This window comes from Anticarsia gemmatalis, chromosome 12 (assembly GCF_050436995.1).
Source record: "Anticarsia gemmatalis isolate Benzon Research Colony breed Stoneville strain chromosome 12, ilAntGemm2 primary, whole genome shotgun sequence".
NCBI lineage: Eukaryota > Metazoa > Arthropoda > Insecta > Lepidoptera > Erebidae > Anticarsia > Anticarsia gemmatalis.
In genome coordinates, this window is record NC_134756.1 from 2,797,460 (window position 1) to 2,811,481 (window position 14,022).

The following is a 14,022-nucleotide window of genomic DNA, read 5'->3' on the forward strand; positions in this document are numbered from 1 at the left end:
AATAAGATAGGTTCAAACCATTTGATTTAGGACTTATTCCTTTAGCATACTTTACTTTATGACTTTAGGTTTTAAGCTCTAAGAAGGAATTAATGATTTTACAAAACATCAGTTTTTTAGCTGTATTGTTTGTACTCTCATGTTAAAAACATTCTTCTGCTTTGACCATTTCAATATAATAATATCCCAGTTCAGATATAGGTGTACTGGCCACAAAGAGTATTCAAAATTCAATTTCTATAGTGCATTTTACCATGCATTTCAATAAATGGCTAATTAAGACTATACAAATGAATCAAATGTATAACAGAGAAGCATAATAATGGGCGTAAATGAACTATTGTTTACAATCCGATTACATTATGAATATAAGATGTATAATGTGCTGACATTTCAACCAGATAATGTAGGTAAAAGCTAACATGAAGGGAGCGTAAATATATTATGTGGCAGATAATAAGGTTTATTCAACGCCGCGCTACCGGCCACCTCAAATATTTATTACTCTATCAACGAACTAGTCCTAACTGTACGCGCATCAACTTAATAGCTCAGCGGATATTGATGATTTAAATCACATCTATCTATCCAACGTACGAACTCACACGGACCTCTACAACTCATATACCTACATGGTACAACGTTTTAAGGCATTTACGCGATTTCTTTACCGCCTCTAAACAACACCAAATTAACTCCCGAGAAACAATTCAATCTCCGAATTCTGTATATAAAAACATACCTGTTTTAGTTAAGAAGTAGTTAATTACCACGTCAAACCAGCAATCTCACAATAATGTCTTCAACACTAAAACGTCTTTTTGTGATGTATTTGATTTTCATAAACGAGGTTTAATTAATTTTTAAATTCACAGTATTCTCAACACCCAAGCACCATTGCTGTCACACAGACTGAAAATAAAAAACTACGCGAAACCGTCAAACGTACACTGCAACGTCAGAACGAATTTGATAACTAAACGTCATTTTGAAATAAAAAATTTAATGATAAAAAATAAAAGACCACAAAAAGTAAGACCTCGTAAGTATATTTGTGTTTGTACTGGGATAATCATAAAAAAATATTATTTATAAAGTGCTGCATTAATCATTATAAATAGAACAGAAAAGATGATCTAGATGATTTTTAACAGTAGAACAGTTTTAACTAGTTTAAATGTTCTTTTAGTATAGAGAGCACATTCAATAATAACAAATATTAGTATTATTGTAAAGGTCCTTTAATAGTTATTACAGGTTGATAGTTTATTTCACATAATTTCAATAGGTAACGATTAATTGCTTTGCAATACTGTAAATAGATTGTCATCATTGACAATCGTACGGCTGACAATATGTCAGTTAAGTATTGCCTAATTTAGAAAATAACCCATAACAGTTGGATAATTTAATAACATAATGACACTATTGTAATTAATTTAAAAGTGAACCAAACGAAGAGTATAAATCAATGTATATGTTACTGTAAAAGTCCGAACTGTGGTAAATCCTAAGATTTTCCGGTAAAACCTAAGATTTACCAACTCTCAATGGTAAAAGTCCGAACAAGCCAGAGTTTAAAAACTATGTTACGATATATAAAAAATCCTCCTTCATAACTATGTTTATAACTATTTCACGGTATAATTATATACTGTGACATAGTTATAAAGAAGAAGTTTTGGGCATAGCGACATGGGTAGGTTAGGTTAGAAGGCCAAGGTGGGAGCGAGCGAAGCGAAGCTCCCACCTTAGCCTCGTGATAGCTCGTGATTTTAACACCGGCTAAGGTGGGAGCGAGCGAAGCGAAGCTCCCACCTTAGCCTTCGTGGTTATTTTTTTTTAACCAGTCAGAAGGAGGAGCCCCGCGAAGCGGGGCTCCGGCGACATCTCGTCATCAAGTGAATATAGGTAAAAGTTCGAAACAAAAGAATTGTTCGGACTTTTACCATTGCGAGTTGGTAAATCTTAGGTTATACCGGAAAATCTTAGGATTTACCACCGTTCGGGCTTTTACAGTAACATATATACATTATATTATAAAATACATACACACATCAATTTTAACAAATTGTCGTTGTTATCAAGGAATGTTGTATATACCTATTTGAAATAAAACAATCATATAGGTACTGTGCACCTTAAAATAAAAAACAATCTCTTATCTTTCAAATATTTAAATCTGTTGCACGGTGCGAGAAAATGATAAAAAGAACTAGGGAATCATTTAATCGTATACTGGCAATCAAAATTTAGATTCCGCGCCGGTGGTTGCTGTCATCGGCTAACTGACTGCATCGTTTCGTTTTGCGAATGCATCAGATTGCTGATATGTATTGAAGTTGCCGATAAATAGTGACCAAAGATTTATGATACTGTCTATTTATCTACTGCGTTCGTCCCGGGGTTGTTTATGACTGTTACCTGTATTGATTTTGCGTAAATTACGAGTACTGCGACGGTGACCTTCGCTGAAGTTCAGGTTGCACTTTTTCACAGATCAGCTTATTCTGCGAAATACTTTGTACGGGCTTTGGGAGTTAAATTACTCTTAGAAACAGTTTAATACATTTAAAAAGTCTACTAGAAGATTCAAAATGCCGAAAAAGGCGCCAAAGAATGGCTTCTACTATTTCATGCTGGATTTCAAAGGGAAACAGCAGAAGAAAGGAATACACTACAACAATATGACGGACGTTGCGGCTGCTGCGGACCCAGAGTGGAGGGTAAGCATGCTTGATTTTCAAAAATATTATTATAGCTTTTTATTTTGATAAAAGTGTTGAGTTTTGTATAAAATGTCTTATGAACTTTTGTTCCTCAGTAGATATCTAGTGGTAAAATGTATCTTAAGTGTTAATCCAAATGATAAACTATTTGTGTACTAAAATATATCAAAATCAGTTCAGTCAATTTGGCATGATTGGATAACAAACGATTGGCTAAACATTCAAGCTTTTACAAATGTGTTATCTGTAAACAGCACAATACAATTTCAGAAGTATGTGTATAGAAATGTGAAACTGTTTAATACCTCAGTGAAATGAAAGAATTATACTGAACCAAGAGAATATTATGTCAAATATTATGAAATAGCTTTTATGATGCTTACACACTGGTAACTGTTCATCAGTGTAAGGCCTGTTACACTAATATTCAGTTCAGTGATTATCGAACAACAAAACCGACTTTGCTCTCTTGTTCTGCTTGTGCCGATTGGGTTCATTTACACATATTTGGTTTGCTGCCTGGCTAGGCCATTTAATGCCGCACTGAGTATGTGTGTAGCAAGCGACAGCCAGCAGTTCCTAGGTGCACTTTATAAGTGAGATAGGGAGAATATGTGCATACTTGTCAGGGCCTTAGATAGGCTCAGCAAACGACTACTGCTTTAAGCAATGTCACAGTGCACAACCTCACATACATTACTGTTATGAGGCGCCCATCACTCAGTTGCACTCACAGGTTGGATAACAATCAGAATCTGTCGGTTAAGCAATCTTTAGGGTGGCCATTCCACAGATAGGTGACTGCATAGTGATACTAGGTTGGGTATCACTGTGCTTTGGAAGGTGTGTAAATAGTCAGTTAGGGTTGTCTATGTAGATAACAGTTCTTCAACCATGTCAAAGGCTCTTGGGGGGCGGAGCAACTTTGACACTGACTCATGATGATGAGGTTTGTTATTTGCTTTCAGAATGCGCCAACATCAGTTCGCCTCCACTTTGAAGATATTGCGAAGAAAGAGAAAAATCGCAATCGAGCACCAGAGAAATACACCAGCAGTGGAATCCCTATATCAGTTATACAGAGACAGCAAAAGGAGCTGGAAGATGCCATGGATTTTGAACGAGAAGATATCAAAGATATGATCAAAACTAAAGTTTTGAACAACAACCGTAAGTATCTTGTACATAAATAAATTATGCTTGTGTTTTATTAGGCTTGCTACACATTTTCGGTTTGGCAAATTTTATTGAACAACAACAAAGAGTCTTGACTTAGTTGTTTAGTCTGTGCCAATCTGGTACATCTACACATATGTGGTGTCTGCCTGGCTAGGCTGATTAATTCTGAACCAAATATGTGTTGCAAGCCTTATGTTAATTTTGTGGTTAGCAGTCACTAGAAGATCAAGCTACTATCATATATTGCATGACTACTAGAGATCATTATTTAGCAAGTATTCATCCAATAATTAATAGTGTATAAAAAAATACTGCATTGTTGTACTTTTATATGATGTTCATATAAGTTGAGATATAAATATATTACAAGATGCTCTGCAAAAAGATAATTTTTTTCTGCGAAAACCTCTTTGCTGGCGTTAATGTTAGGGCTTAGCTATGAAAGTTATTTTTGTCCTCAACAGAGGTCCTTGAAGAAGATTTCTTCGTGATGGATGTTAACGCCATGTGCAAGACGGAGAATGAGTACCTCATTGGAGAGAGCTCAGTGCTTCGATTCAGTCTGAGGAAGGGATTCAAGGACTTCTATCATGAACTGATCAATCCTGGTATGTATAAACAGTAACACTAAAATACCTTTACTGCTACTATTTATTTACTTGTATGTTATGATAACTTATGTCATGTTTAGAAATACAGTTACTCAATTTTTTTATTAGATTACTAGCTGACCCAGCAACCGTTGTTTTAGAATATAAATTTAAAAAAATGTGTCACTTAGGGATATGAAAAATAGATGTTGGCCGATTCTCAGGCCTACTCAATATGCTCACAAAATTTCATGAGAATCGGTCAAGCCGTTTCGGAGGATTATGGCAACGAAGACTGTGACGCGAGAATTTTATATATTAGATGTTTATGTGCCAATAATGTTTAAATTAGAGTTGCAATGCCAACTTTTCACTTTTTTTATCATGTCAATGAATGGCCAGTGTTTTTATCGAAATACATTTAGGTACTTAGGCCATGCACAAATCATTTGACTTATGCATGGCATCTACTATTCTTGGGGCACAGAGTAACCTGCTAACCAAAATTCTAGATGCACTTAATTTCTAATCTATTTTTCTTTAGGTTTCATCCCATATGGATATGCGTATGATGTCAAAATGGGCTGCGCGGAGCTGGGCCTGGACATGCCAGATGACTCAAAGGAGAAGGCTAACTACTTGCAGATCCTAGCCAATCTGATTGACTACCTGAAACAGTCTGATAAGACTCTGAAGACTTTACCTCCGTTGTACACGATGCCGGACAAGGTGGCTCTTGTGCAAGATTTCATTAATATGCTGTGCCACAAAGCTGGTAAGTATAAAGGGACCATTACACACTGCAAACAATGTCGATTGACGGCCTCCGTGGCACAGTGACTAAGTTGCTCGCCACCCCACTATCAGTGCGCCGGAAGGTTGTTTGTTCGATTCCCTAACGGCACAAATATTTGTGCGCTCAACAAATAGTTGTTCCGAATCTGGTCGTACGTAGTCCGTTGTTTGTAAAACTCCCAGCGACACAAGAGCAGTACAATTTTTAGTGCGGGAGACGTTTTTAAAAATAAAAGAATAATAGGGTAGTTGCCTACCAGTTAAATCACCTACTCTTTATGAAATGTCAAAAACACATTTTAGTACAGAAATACGACGTAGTGACGTCACTATGTCATATTGTCGTTGGTATCAAATGAGTATCTAATAATATGTTTCAGTCTGGAATAATTACAATTTCAACATTATTTACGAAAGAAGTCTGAACATTTTAGATGAACCTTTTACGAGTTAAATAATTTTTCGTTAACCCAGTCAACTACCGAATTATGTATCGATTTGCATTCAAAATATTATCATTGCATATTTTTTAGGGGAGGATGAGATGATCTTCCGCGTGTACCGCGTAGACACTCTGTTCTATCAGTTGATCAACGCGATCAGGACCCGCAAGGACGAAGGCTTCCCCAAAGAGTCTCTCGCGCTGCTGCAGCTCAAGAAAGACGTGTTCAAGTACTCGTTGCACCTGGGATGCGAGGTGAGTACCTACTTCATTAAGTAACGGTTCGGAATTCGATCGTTTTGTTTTTTACCACAACTTTCCCCTGTACGCTGTCACCACGGGGTGACAACTGGGAATTTTCTTCCTACTTTTATCCCCACTTGTCACCCAGGGGACAGTTTGGAATATACCGTTTATATGCCAGCGTTTCCTGATCCGATTTCTATCGTTCTTTTTTTAACTTGCAATAGCTGTCATTTAATGTGTCTTATTTTATTAGGTGCATTCGTTTTATTATTGTAGATATTACTGATTTAATGTTCTCTTCAGAATGTTATTTTATTATATTTAGTATAGTAATTATCAAGTTTTTACTAGCATGTTAGATACAAAGAACAAAGTATTATTTTTCTACAGAGTTTGACTGGTTTATTAAAATGTGTCGTAGCGACTTAAGTTTAATTTTTTTTTAATGAGTTGTGTCAAAATTTAATTCCATTAGGCTGCCATCGCTGGTCAACATCTTAAATTATTACTATAACATCTAATTTGTTGAACTGGATATGCATATCAGATTTCGCTTATTTTAAATTCTCTCATTTACAAAGTATTATACCAACAATGGTAACTTGAATGTCCCATTTAGGAAATATTTCGACAATAGTTTTCAATAACATGTTTCTCTCAGCATCATGAAGCCAAAGATCTTGCCCGGGAGTGCACGGCGTCGCGCACTAAGAGATGGGCGTACACCATCATGGACAGCTGCTGTCCCCTGGTGGGCATCGACCTCAAGCCTGGCCTGCACGTGCCTAAGGGCTGCGATATTGAAGTAAGTAACCTAGAATACTCATACTAATAAAGTTTGATTTGAACCAGTTATGATTTCTTTTGTTTTCTTGTTACAGGGCATTATTGCGATAAAGGAAGAGAAGAAAGTAGCCAGGGCTTTGCCCACAGTCGCTGCGTGGGGGGTAAGACGTATTTTTTTTAACCCGTTACTATCCCACTGCTGGGCAAGAGTCGCCTTCCTCATGTCGTTTCTAAGAACGATAAAAGACCTATAGAATCTTTTTCAAACTAGAAGGCCTTTCAATACTAATATAACTTTGTTAGGCTTTATCGCTATCTTTATATATATAATTCTTCTGTAAGTGTGTATGTCACTGATCTTCTCTTAAACGACTGGACCGATTTTGATGAATTTTTTTGTGTGTGTTCAAGGGGATCTGAGAATGGCTTAGATTATTAAAAAAGTTTAAAATTTTCAAATTAAAGACGTGTAGACAGGACAACGTCTGTCGGGACCGCTAGTATAGTATAAAACAAAGTCGCTTCTCGCGTTTGTCCCTGTCTCTATGTATGAATGCTTAATCTTTAAAACTACGCAACCGATTTTGATGCGGTTTTTATTAAAGGAATGGAATGATTCAACAGGAAGGTTTATGTGTAAAGGTTTTTTTTATAAAATAACAGTTAAAACCGGACGAGGCCGGGGCGGGCCGCTAGTATTATAATTAATTAACATTGTATGCTTACAGGGACACAGCAGTTTCGACTCCACTCTCAATGATTCCACCCGGGACACTAGCGTTGCCGACTCAAGCGTAGCCAGCGCTGGTAAGTGCCTATTTATATAGTACCATCTGTAGATATCTCGTTAGTTAATTTAATTTATTCGTTTATCTTTAATTATTGGTTGTGGTCAACTTAGCGTCAAAGTTGTCCCAATGAATTTGGCTCAACGTCTGTTACCTTTATAGGCTACTTGAGTACCAGTCAAATCAGCTACCCTGTGCTAAATGTCAAAACTACATTTTAGTATAGAAATAGGATATAGTGACGTCACTATACGCTATTTTGAATCAATACGTTTATTACACTGCTCTAAACATAATTACTTAACTATTTTGTAGTTTTAGAACCTCGACGTGAGAAGCGCACAAACGCTCCCATGCGGATGCCGCAAGCTGACTGTAAGTATTACCACATAGCTAAATAAATTAACAAATTCACACAAAAAAAGGCTTTGAGCGCAGAGGCCTAACCCTATCTATAATATATATATATATATATATATATATAATATATTAATATATATATATCTATACTAATATAATAAAGCTGAAGAGTTTGTTTGATTGTTTGTTTGTTTGAACGCGCTAATCTCAGGAACTACTGGTCCGATTTGAAAAATTCTTTCAGTGTTAGATAGCCCATTTGTTGAGGAAGGCTATAGGCTATATATCATCACGCTACGACCAATAGGAGCAGAGTGCATTCACGGCCTGAATAAATTACAATTTTTAAACAAATGCTCCTTTTTTTCAGACTCAGCTTCCATACGCCCGGCTCCGGAGCTCACGGATGATAACTTCCCGGCACTGTCTAGTGGCGCTGGCCGTGGTATGTACTGTAATTCAATTCTCTACTACTATCGACTACCGACAACCGGCTTGTCATCGAGAAACTATATGAAAATCTGATCAGCGCCTCTAGCGGGCGTCGTAGGACTATTTTAGCAGTACATTTAAAATCTCAAACTCTCGATACTCGACAGTACAGATTATACAGAATTGCGCTACTGCTCAAGTTAAACTTCAGTTATTTATTCATGATGTTGCTCGTGGCTAAGCAAGCAATAACCGCAAGGATAGATTTCTGGGTTTAAGCGACGCTTGTCGAGGTTCTTATTTGGATGAGTGACCATATTATTCATACCTAGTTCCTCCGTGTCAAGGCACGTTAAATTGTGGGTCCCAACTGTTATTTTCAAAAATTGACAGTTGTTACCAGTAATCAGAAACCTGAAAGTCAGACAACCAGTCTTGCTGATGGGTATCGTGTTATCGCTATAACCTAGGTAACTGGGTTGTGGAGGTCCGGTAAGCCGTCGCTCATATTTCTTATAGCAGGGTTATTTAAATAGTGTATTTTATGATCTTATCTAAGCCATCGAAAGCCTAGCAATGATTTTGATTTCTTTTTTCTTTCCAGGTCGCGGCCTAAGCCGTTCATTCAACAAAATGAACATAAACAAATAAGTCATTTTTCTACCTCTTTATAATTTGTTATTATATTCATAATTTTGACATTGTTATTATTTTAGTTAGGTACACTCCTCTTTGGTAAACTAAAGGTATTTTTTATACTATTGTATTTTTAGTCGAATCTCTCCAAATTATCTTGTGAAAGAATTTATTTGTAATTCTGTATACTGGAGGTAAATACTTAAGTCTTGTAAAACTGTAGTTTGACAACTTGGTGAAGAGTTGCATACACGATTTATCTAGACTATCGTTAGTAGTTGATATTTCTAAAATAAAGTAGTTTTACCAAACAGACCGCCGTCAGAACTCACGTAAAGCTTGTGGACGCGATGTATGGACCCCTAGTATATAGGTAACGCGTGAATCGATTCGCGGCAATTCGCCTCTACTAGACACGGTTTCAGTTATTGGACTATAACTTTGTTTCTTCTATAATACTCAGCTGAATGTCTCGATGGAATGCGGTAGAAGCTATGTGTCCATAACGACCTTCTAGCTTCGCTGCTACTTACCATAACAAGTGCTTCTGTTGGCACATTCTTATCAAAAGTGTGACTGCCACGAAGAAGTTCTTACCCAGCCTACTCGTGACAGAATAGAATTCAATTGAATTATTTTTCGAGCTTATATCAAATCGAGCTTTAAAACTAGAGGCCATAATAGAGAGTGTACCTGTGTATTGTGCACAAATTTGCACCTGAAACTGCGTTAAGTGGACGCCCGCGTGGTCTTATATAAAATTGGTCCGTCGCAGGACACCCGTCAAGGGGAGCCGCGTCCGCCTCCATGCTAGGGAGACCAGCGTCTTGAACTAGCAAACATCATCATTGGCCTTAATACATCTATTGCAGATGATTAAGGTGGCGTCAGGTAGAATTCAACAACAACAACTACCTCGTCTTCCTCTGGTACTTTTATCTGTCGCAAATGTGGTCGCGGTTGCCACTCCCGCATAGGCCTTTTCAGCCACGAACAAAAGTGAACTAGCAATACAGCGTAATAATCCGGCCCCCGCGACGGGCTGGTTGCGGTCCCACGGGAACCATCCGCGTGCACACGCACGTGTACTCGTACTCGTACACGTGCACGCAACGGTAGCCGTTCGCGGGCGTCCGTTTTACGCACTTTTAGGCCTTACGGCCAGTGTCTTCATTAAAAGTAACAGCCAAATTATAGGGGTAAAGTAAAAATGTCAGTCTAATTTGTTTGACAAATTTGAATGTCATTTAATTTTATTCTTTGGCTGCTACTGGTTGAAGATACTGGCCGTTAGACGTTGCAAAAAAACACAGTTGAGAAACATTAAGACAACTAAAACATATCTCTTCATATCTAAAAGTTCATAATTGCAAAACCCACAGTGTATTTTTGTATAACTCCGGTATACAGAAAATCATTTAGTTAACCTTTATAAATATTTAATTGATATTATTATAAGATAAAAGGCTGTTCTAATAATAAGTATACTTTTGCTATGTATTCTTTCTATATGTTTAAGTTCATACGCATTTTTATTTCCACCAACGCTAAGGACGAAGCACACATATTTACCCGTAAACGATGGAAGATGACTTCCATGAAGAAGTTAGGAAAACAGATCAACAGTTTCGAAACGGTGACTGGGACATCGCGCTTGCTACTCAATAGCCACCTTTACACACACACTGTATCGCACGTTCTTAGGAGCGTACAGCATTACGCGCGGGAAAGCAGCGCGCTCTTCGCTCGCGATTTTCTTCGCGGGCGCGGACAGATGAGCGCGGCGCGTGGTCTTTCCTTTCCCCTTACACGCGCGCTATTTCATGCGCGATGGAGTGTGTGTGTAAAGGTAGCTATGGAGACTTCAATTGCTGGTTGGCATACAGTAACGCGATTTGCTACAACTATGGACAACCGGCTAGTTATCGAGAAATTTTATATGAATATCTGATCAGCGTCTCTAGCGGGCGTCGTAGGAACTATTTTTGCAGTACATTTTAAATGTCAAACTCTGACAAGACTGTAGAGAATCGCGCTACTTATGTCAGCTAGCGATCATGCAATGCCGATAAGTGTGCTTTGGAGAACACAATTTAATTTGCATTTCGCACTAAATTAAGATATCTTCACAGGGTTTGAAAATGGATGAATGGTTGGCATTGATTTAATTAGGGCTCGAAGTATATTATTGTTGCATTAATGATTTAGAATTACGGTACAAATGAACTGTCTCTGTGGCGCAGACGGTAATGTATGCGACTGTCGCGCCGGGGTCTCGGGTTCGAATCCCGGGTCGGGCTAAAATGTTGTTTCTGAGGTTTTCTCTTGAGAATTTTTCAGTGTATGCTCCGAGTAAGGAAGTTGAGGTTGTAGACCTCCGTGCCTCGGAGAGCACGTGTCGTATATGTCCTTGCGCCTTATTGCTCACTGGTTGTGTCGGTTATCCGTCCCACTGGGCTATGAGAGTGATGGAATATAGTGTGTACCTGTGTAATGTGCACACAATTGGACACTATAAACAAAGTCCTGAACAGAGGTTTCCGGTCCGGCAGGTTTCAATAAAACTGGCCGCCTTAGCCGAATATCGGTTAGAAGGTCATTATTAGGTTTTATATTATTTTACTAATATTTACTTTGATGATTAAAAAAACATTTTGATAATAATTATCAATATATGTTTTATTCCTTTCGATTGTTTGATGTATTACCCTTAAAAAACACAGTTCCGTCCATGAGAACAATAATATTATTGTATTAGGTTTTTGGACCAAACGTAATTGTTATCTTAAGACGAAATTTCTTCCGAAAAATCTTCCCATTTTAAAACTTAATATGGAATGCTTCAATTAGTTAATAATAAAAGCATCCATAGTTTTATAATTTTAGTGTATTATGTATCTGCTTCGAGTCCTAATTAATCAACAAGGTGTGATAATTAAATCGTCCGTGTAGGGTAGTCAATGGCCGTCAGGGTATACGGTATAGGAATGCGGACCCAACAATTATAACAATTGTGTTGATTTTGTAATGTTTTAGTCCAAAATTTAATGCCATTTTACGCCGGCTCCACACGTTGGCCCTAATTTAGGCCCCAACGCTATTCGTCCAACGTGTGGATTTAGAAAATGACATTGGTCCCAACGTTGGGGCGAGCGTTGGTATTTGGCCAGCTCGTGTAGGTTTCATCAAAGGAATCTGCACCAACGCTCGCGATCTGACGGAACAGAACTAGTTTATTAGCCATCGTCTGTACCCCTTACCGAGTTTGCAGTCCAACGTTGGTATGAGCGTTGGGTACAACGTATGGAGCCAGCGTTAAAAAATGACTATCCAGGTTCCCGGAAAGTGGCCAAATAAGCGCGATTTTCGTTAAAACATTACCACATTTTTCGCACAATTATCCAAAATATAAATTTCGATTAGCATTTTCAAAGGGACGAGGCCTAAGTGTATAGTTAAAACTCAGTCAGATGCGCAACTCTTTTAACTTATGTAGAGAAATCTGAGCTAAGATGTATGTTTTTTGTCAAATTAGAGGTCCAAATAAATTTGAATACATTTGTTACAGTTGTTGGGTAATCAAGTGATAGAATAGAACCCTTTTCACAACTTAGATTAAACTTTTAATAAAAGTGATATATCTTTTTCTATTTATTGTATTATGAATATAATAAAAGAAAAATTAAGAATTATTATTTGTGCCAAAATCCTTAATACTTAATTATATTTTAGCGTCTTAAATTTCTTATAATAACGTATAATTTTTATATTTGTTTCATATTTCTTTTTGACACAAAAATGACTTAAAAAAGCATATAATTGCTTTACATTGAGAAGAGATTAGGAGATCAATATAACAATATTGAAATAACACGGACATCGCGTATACGTGCACGAGTACGTACGCAAATACGGCTACGATAACGGACAAGCAAAACTTATGAATCTTGAAAACCTAATAATATGAAGGTTCTTCGAATGGCTGTTTACAATGTTCTTTCGAAGGTTACAGATAGATTACTAACTTACATTATAACGTCAAAGTGATCTATCATTTACTGATACTTTAGTAATTGCTATCCATGAATGGGTTATTGAAAGCGAAGTTACGAAAGATAGATAACGCTTGTCGTTAGCAAGTTAACAGTGGATAGTTAGAACATTGAGAACGGCCGATAAGATTCAAACTCCCGGACATACAAGTACGCTAAGACGCGTAATAATTAATATTATAATCAATGTTTAAAATAATATTGAAATCTGTTGTAAAATCCCATAGTGACCCATAGTTTCCCCTTCGATGTATAACTAAATATACTTGTGTATGGGGTAAAGCAAGGATAATAAATAAAATAAAAACACGATATTTCGAAAATTACTTTTGGATTTGAGAATACGGTGTTGTATGAAAATAGGGACAAAGATGTATGTTTAAAATAATTTCGAATGAAATAATTCTTTCAACTTGCTTTTCCCCAAAATTGATTACATGTTTATTCATTCAATATAATAAGTAGTGATGCCAAAATACATAAATAATATAAAAAAATAAATGTCAAATGTTTGATGTCTATTTAAAAATTAAGTGTGTACGAATAATTTATGGTAATACACTTTAAATTGAGCAGCGATATTCTATGTGTTAGCTGTTTACGAAAAACTATCGTAGTTTTTATTTTGATGGGATCTTACGTAATTTTCAAAGAAGTGTCAAATAATCTGCTTTACGTTATATATCGCCGATGAAGAACAAATATAATATAATAACAGACATTTTGGCCTTTTTAATTAAAAAAGACAAGTATTTTTGTTTTCTATTATTCTACATACCTAATTAAAATACAGTAATAAACAATGCTAAAAGAGATCTAGGTTATTTACCTATTTAGCAAAAACAATATTATTACATCATTAAATTATAATGGCCATAGACAACTACCTAAGTTCAATCCTGTAAAGTAACACGTTTGCAGTTATTATCTATGGACTTCATCGACAATATGTAATGGCAGCAAAATATTTCGACTTTATATGTTTCT

The 14,022-nt window shown here is 36.7% G+C and overlaps 2 protein-coding genes across 4 annotated transcripts in view; one reads left to right on the forward strand and one right to left on the reverse strand.

Annotated features, from left to right (window-relative positions):
* Nucleotides 1-912, reverse strand: part of FucT6 (alpha-(1,6)-fucosyltransferase 8) — a 37,820-nt gene extending 36,908 nt beyond the window's left edge. For both annotated transcript variants that reach the window (XM_076120589.1, XM_076120588.1), the window contains exon 1: nucleotides 743-912. The gene's annotated coding sequence lies outside the window, so the exon portion shown is untranslated. The remainder of the gene's footprint in view (nucleotides 1-742) is intronic.
* Nucleotides 913-2,276: 1,364 nt separating this feature from the next.
* On the forward strand, nucleotides 2,277-11,647 carry mael (germ-plasm component protein maelstrom). Of its 2 annotated transcripts, none has more exons than XM_076120715.1 (11): nucleotides 2,277-2,726; nucleotides 3,698-3,899; nucleotides 4,373-4,516; nucleotides 5,043-5,273; nucleotides 5,827-5,990; nucleotides 6,643-6,786; nucleotides 6,863-6,928; nucleotides 7,496-7,574; nucleotides 7,871-7,930; nucleotides 8,286-8,360; nucleotides 8,952-11,647. In XM_076120715.1, exons 1-11 carry the CDS (start codon nucleotides 2,598-2,600, stop codon nucleotides 8,996-8,998), a joined length of 1,341 nt encoding a protein of 446 aa, XP_075976830.1. In that variant the 5' UTR covers nucleotides 2,277-2,597; the 3' UTR covers nucleotides 8,999-11,647. The 2 variants fall into 2 exon arrangements, with proteins under 2 accessions (XP_075976830.1, XP_075976831.1); XM_076120716.1 differs by having other exon boundaries at nucleotides 7,877-7,930.
* Nucleotides 11,648-14,022: the final 2,375 nt, after the last annotated feature.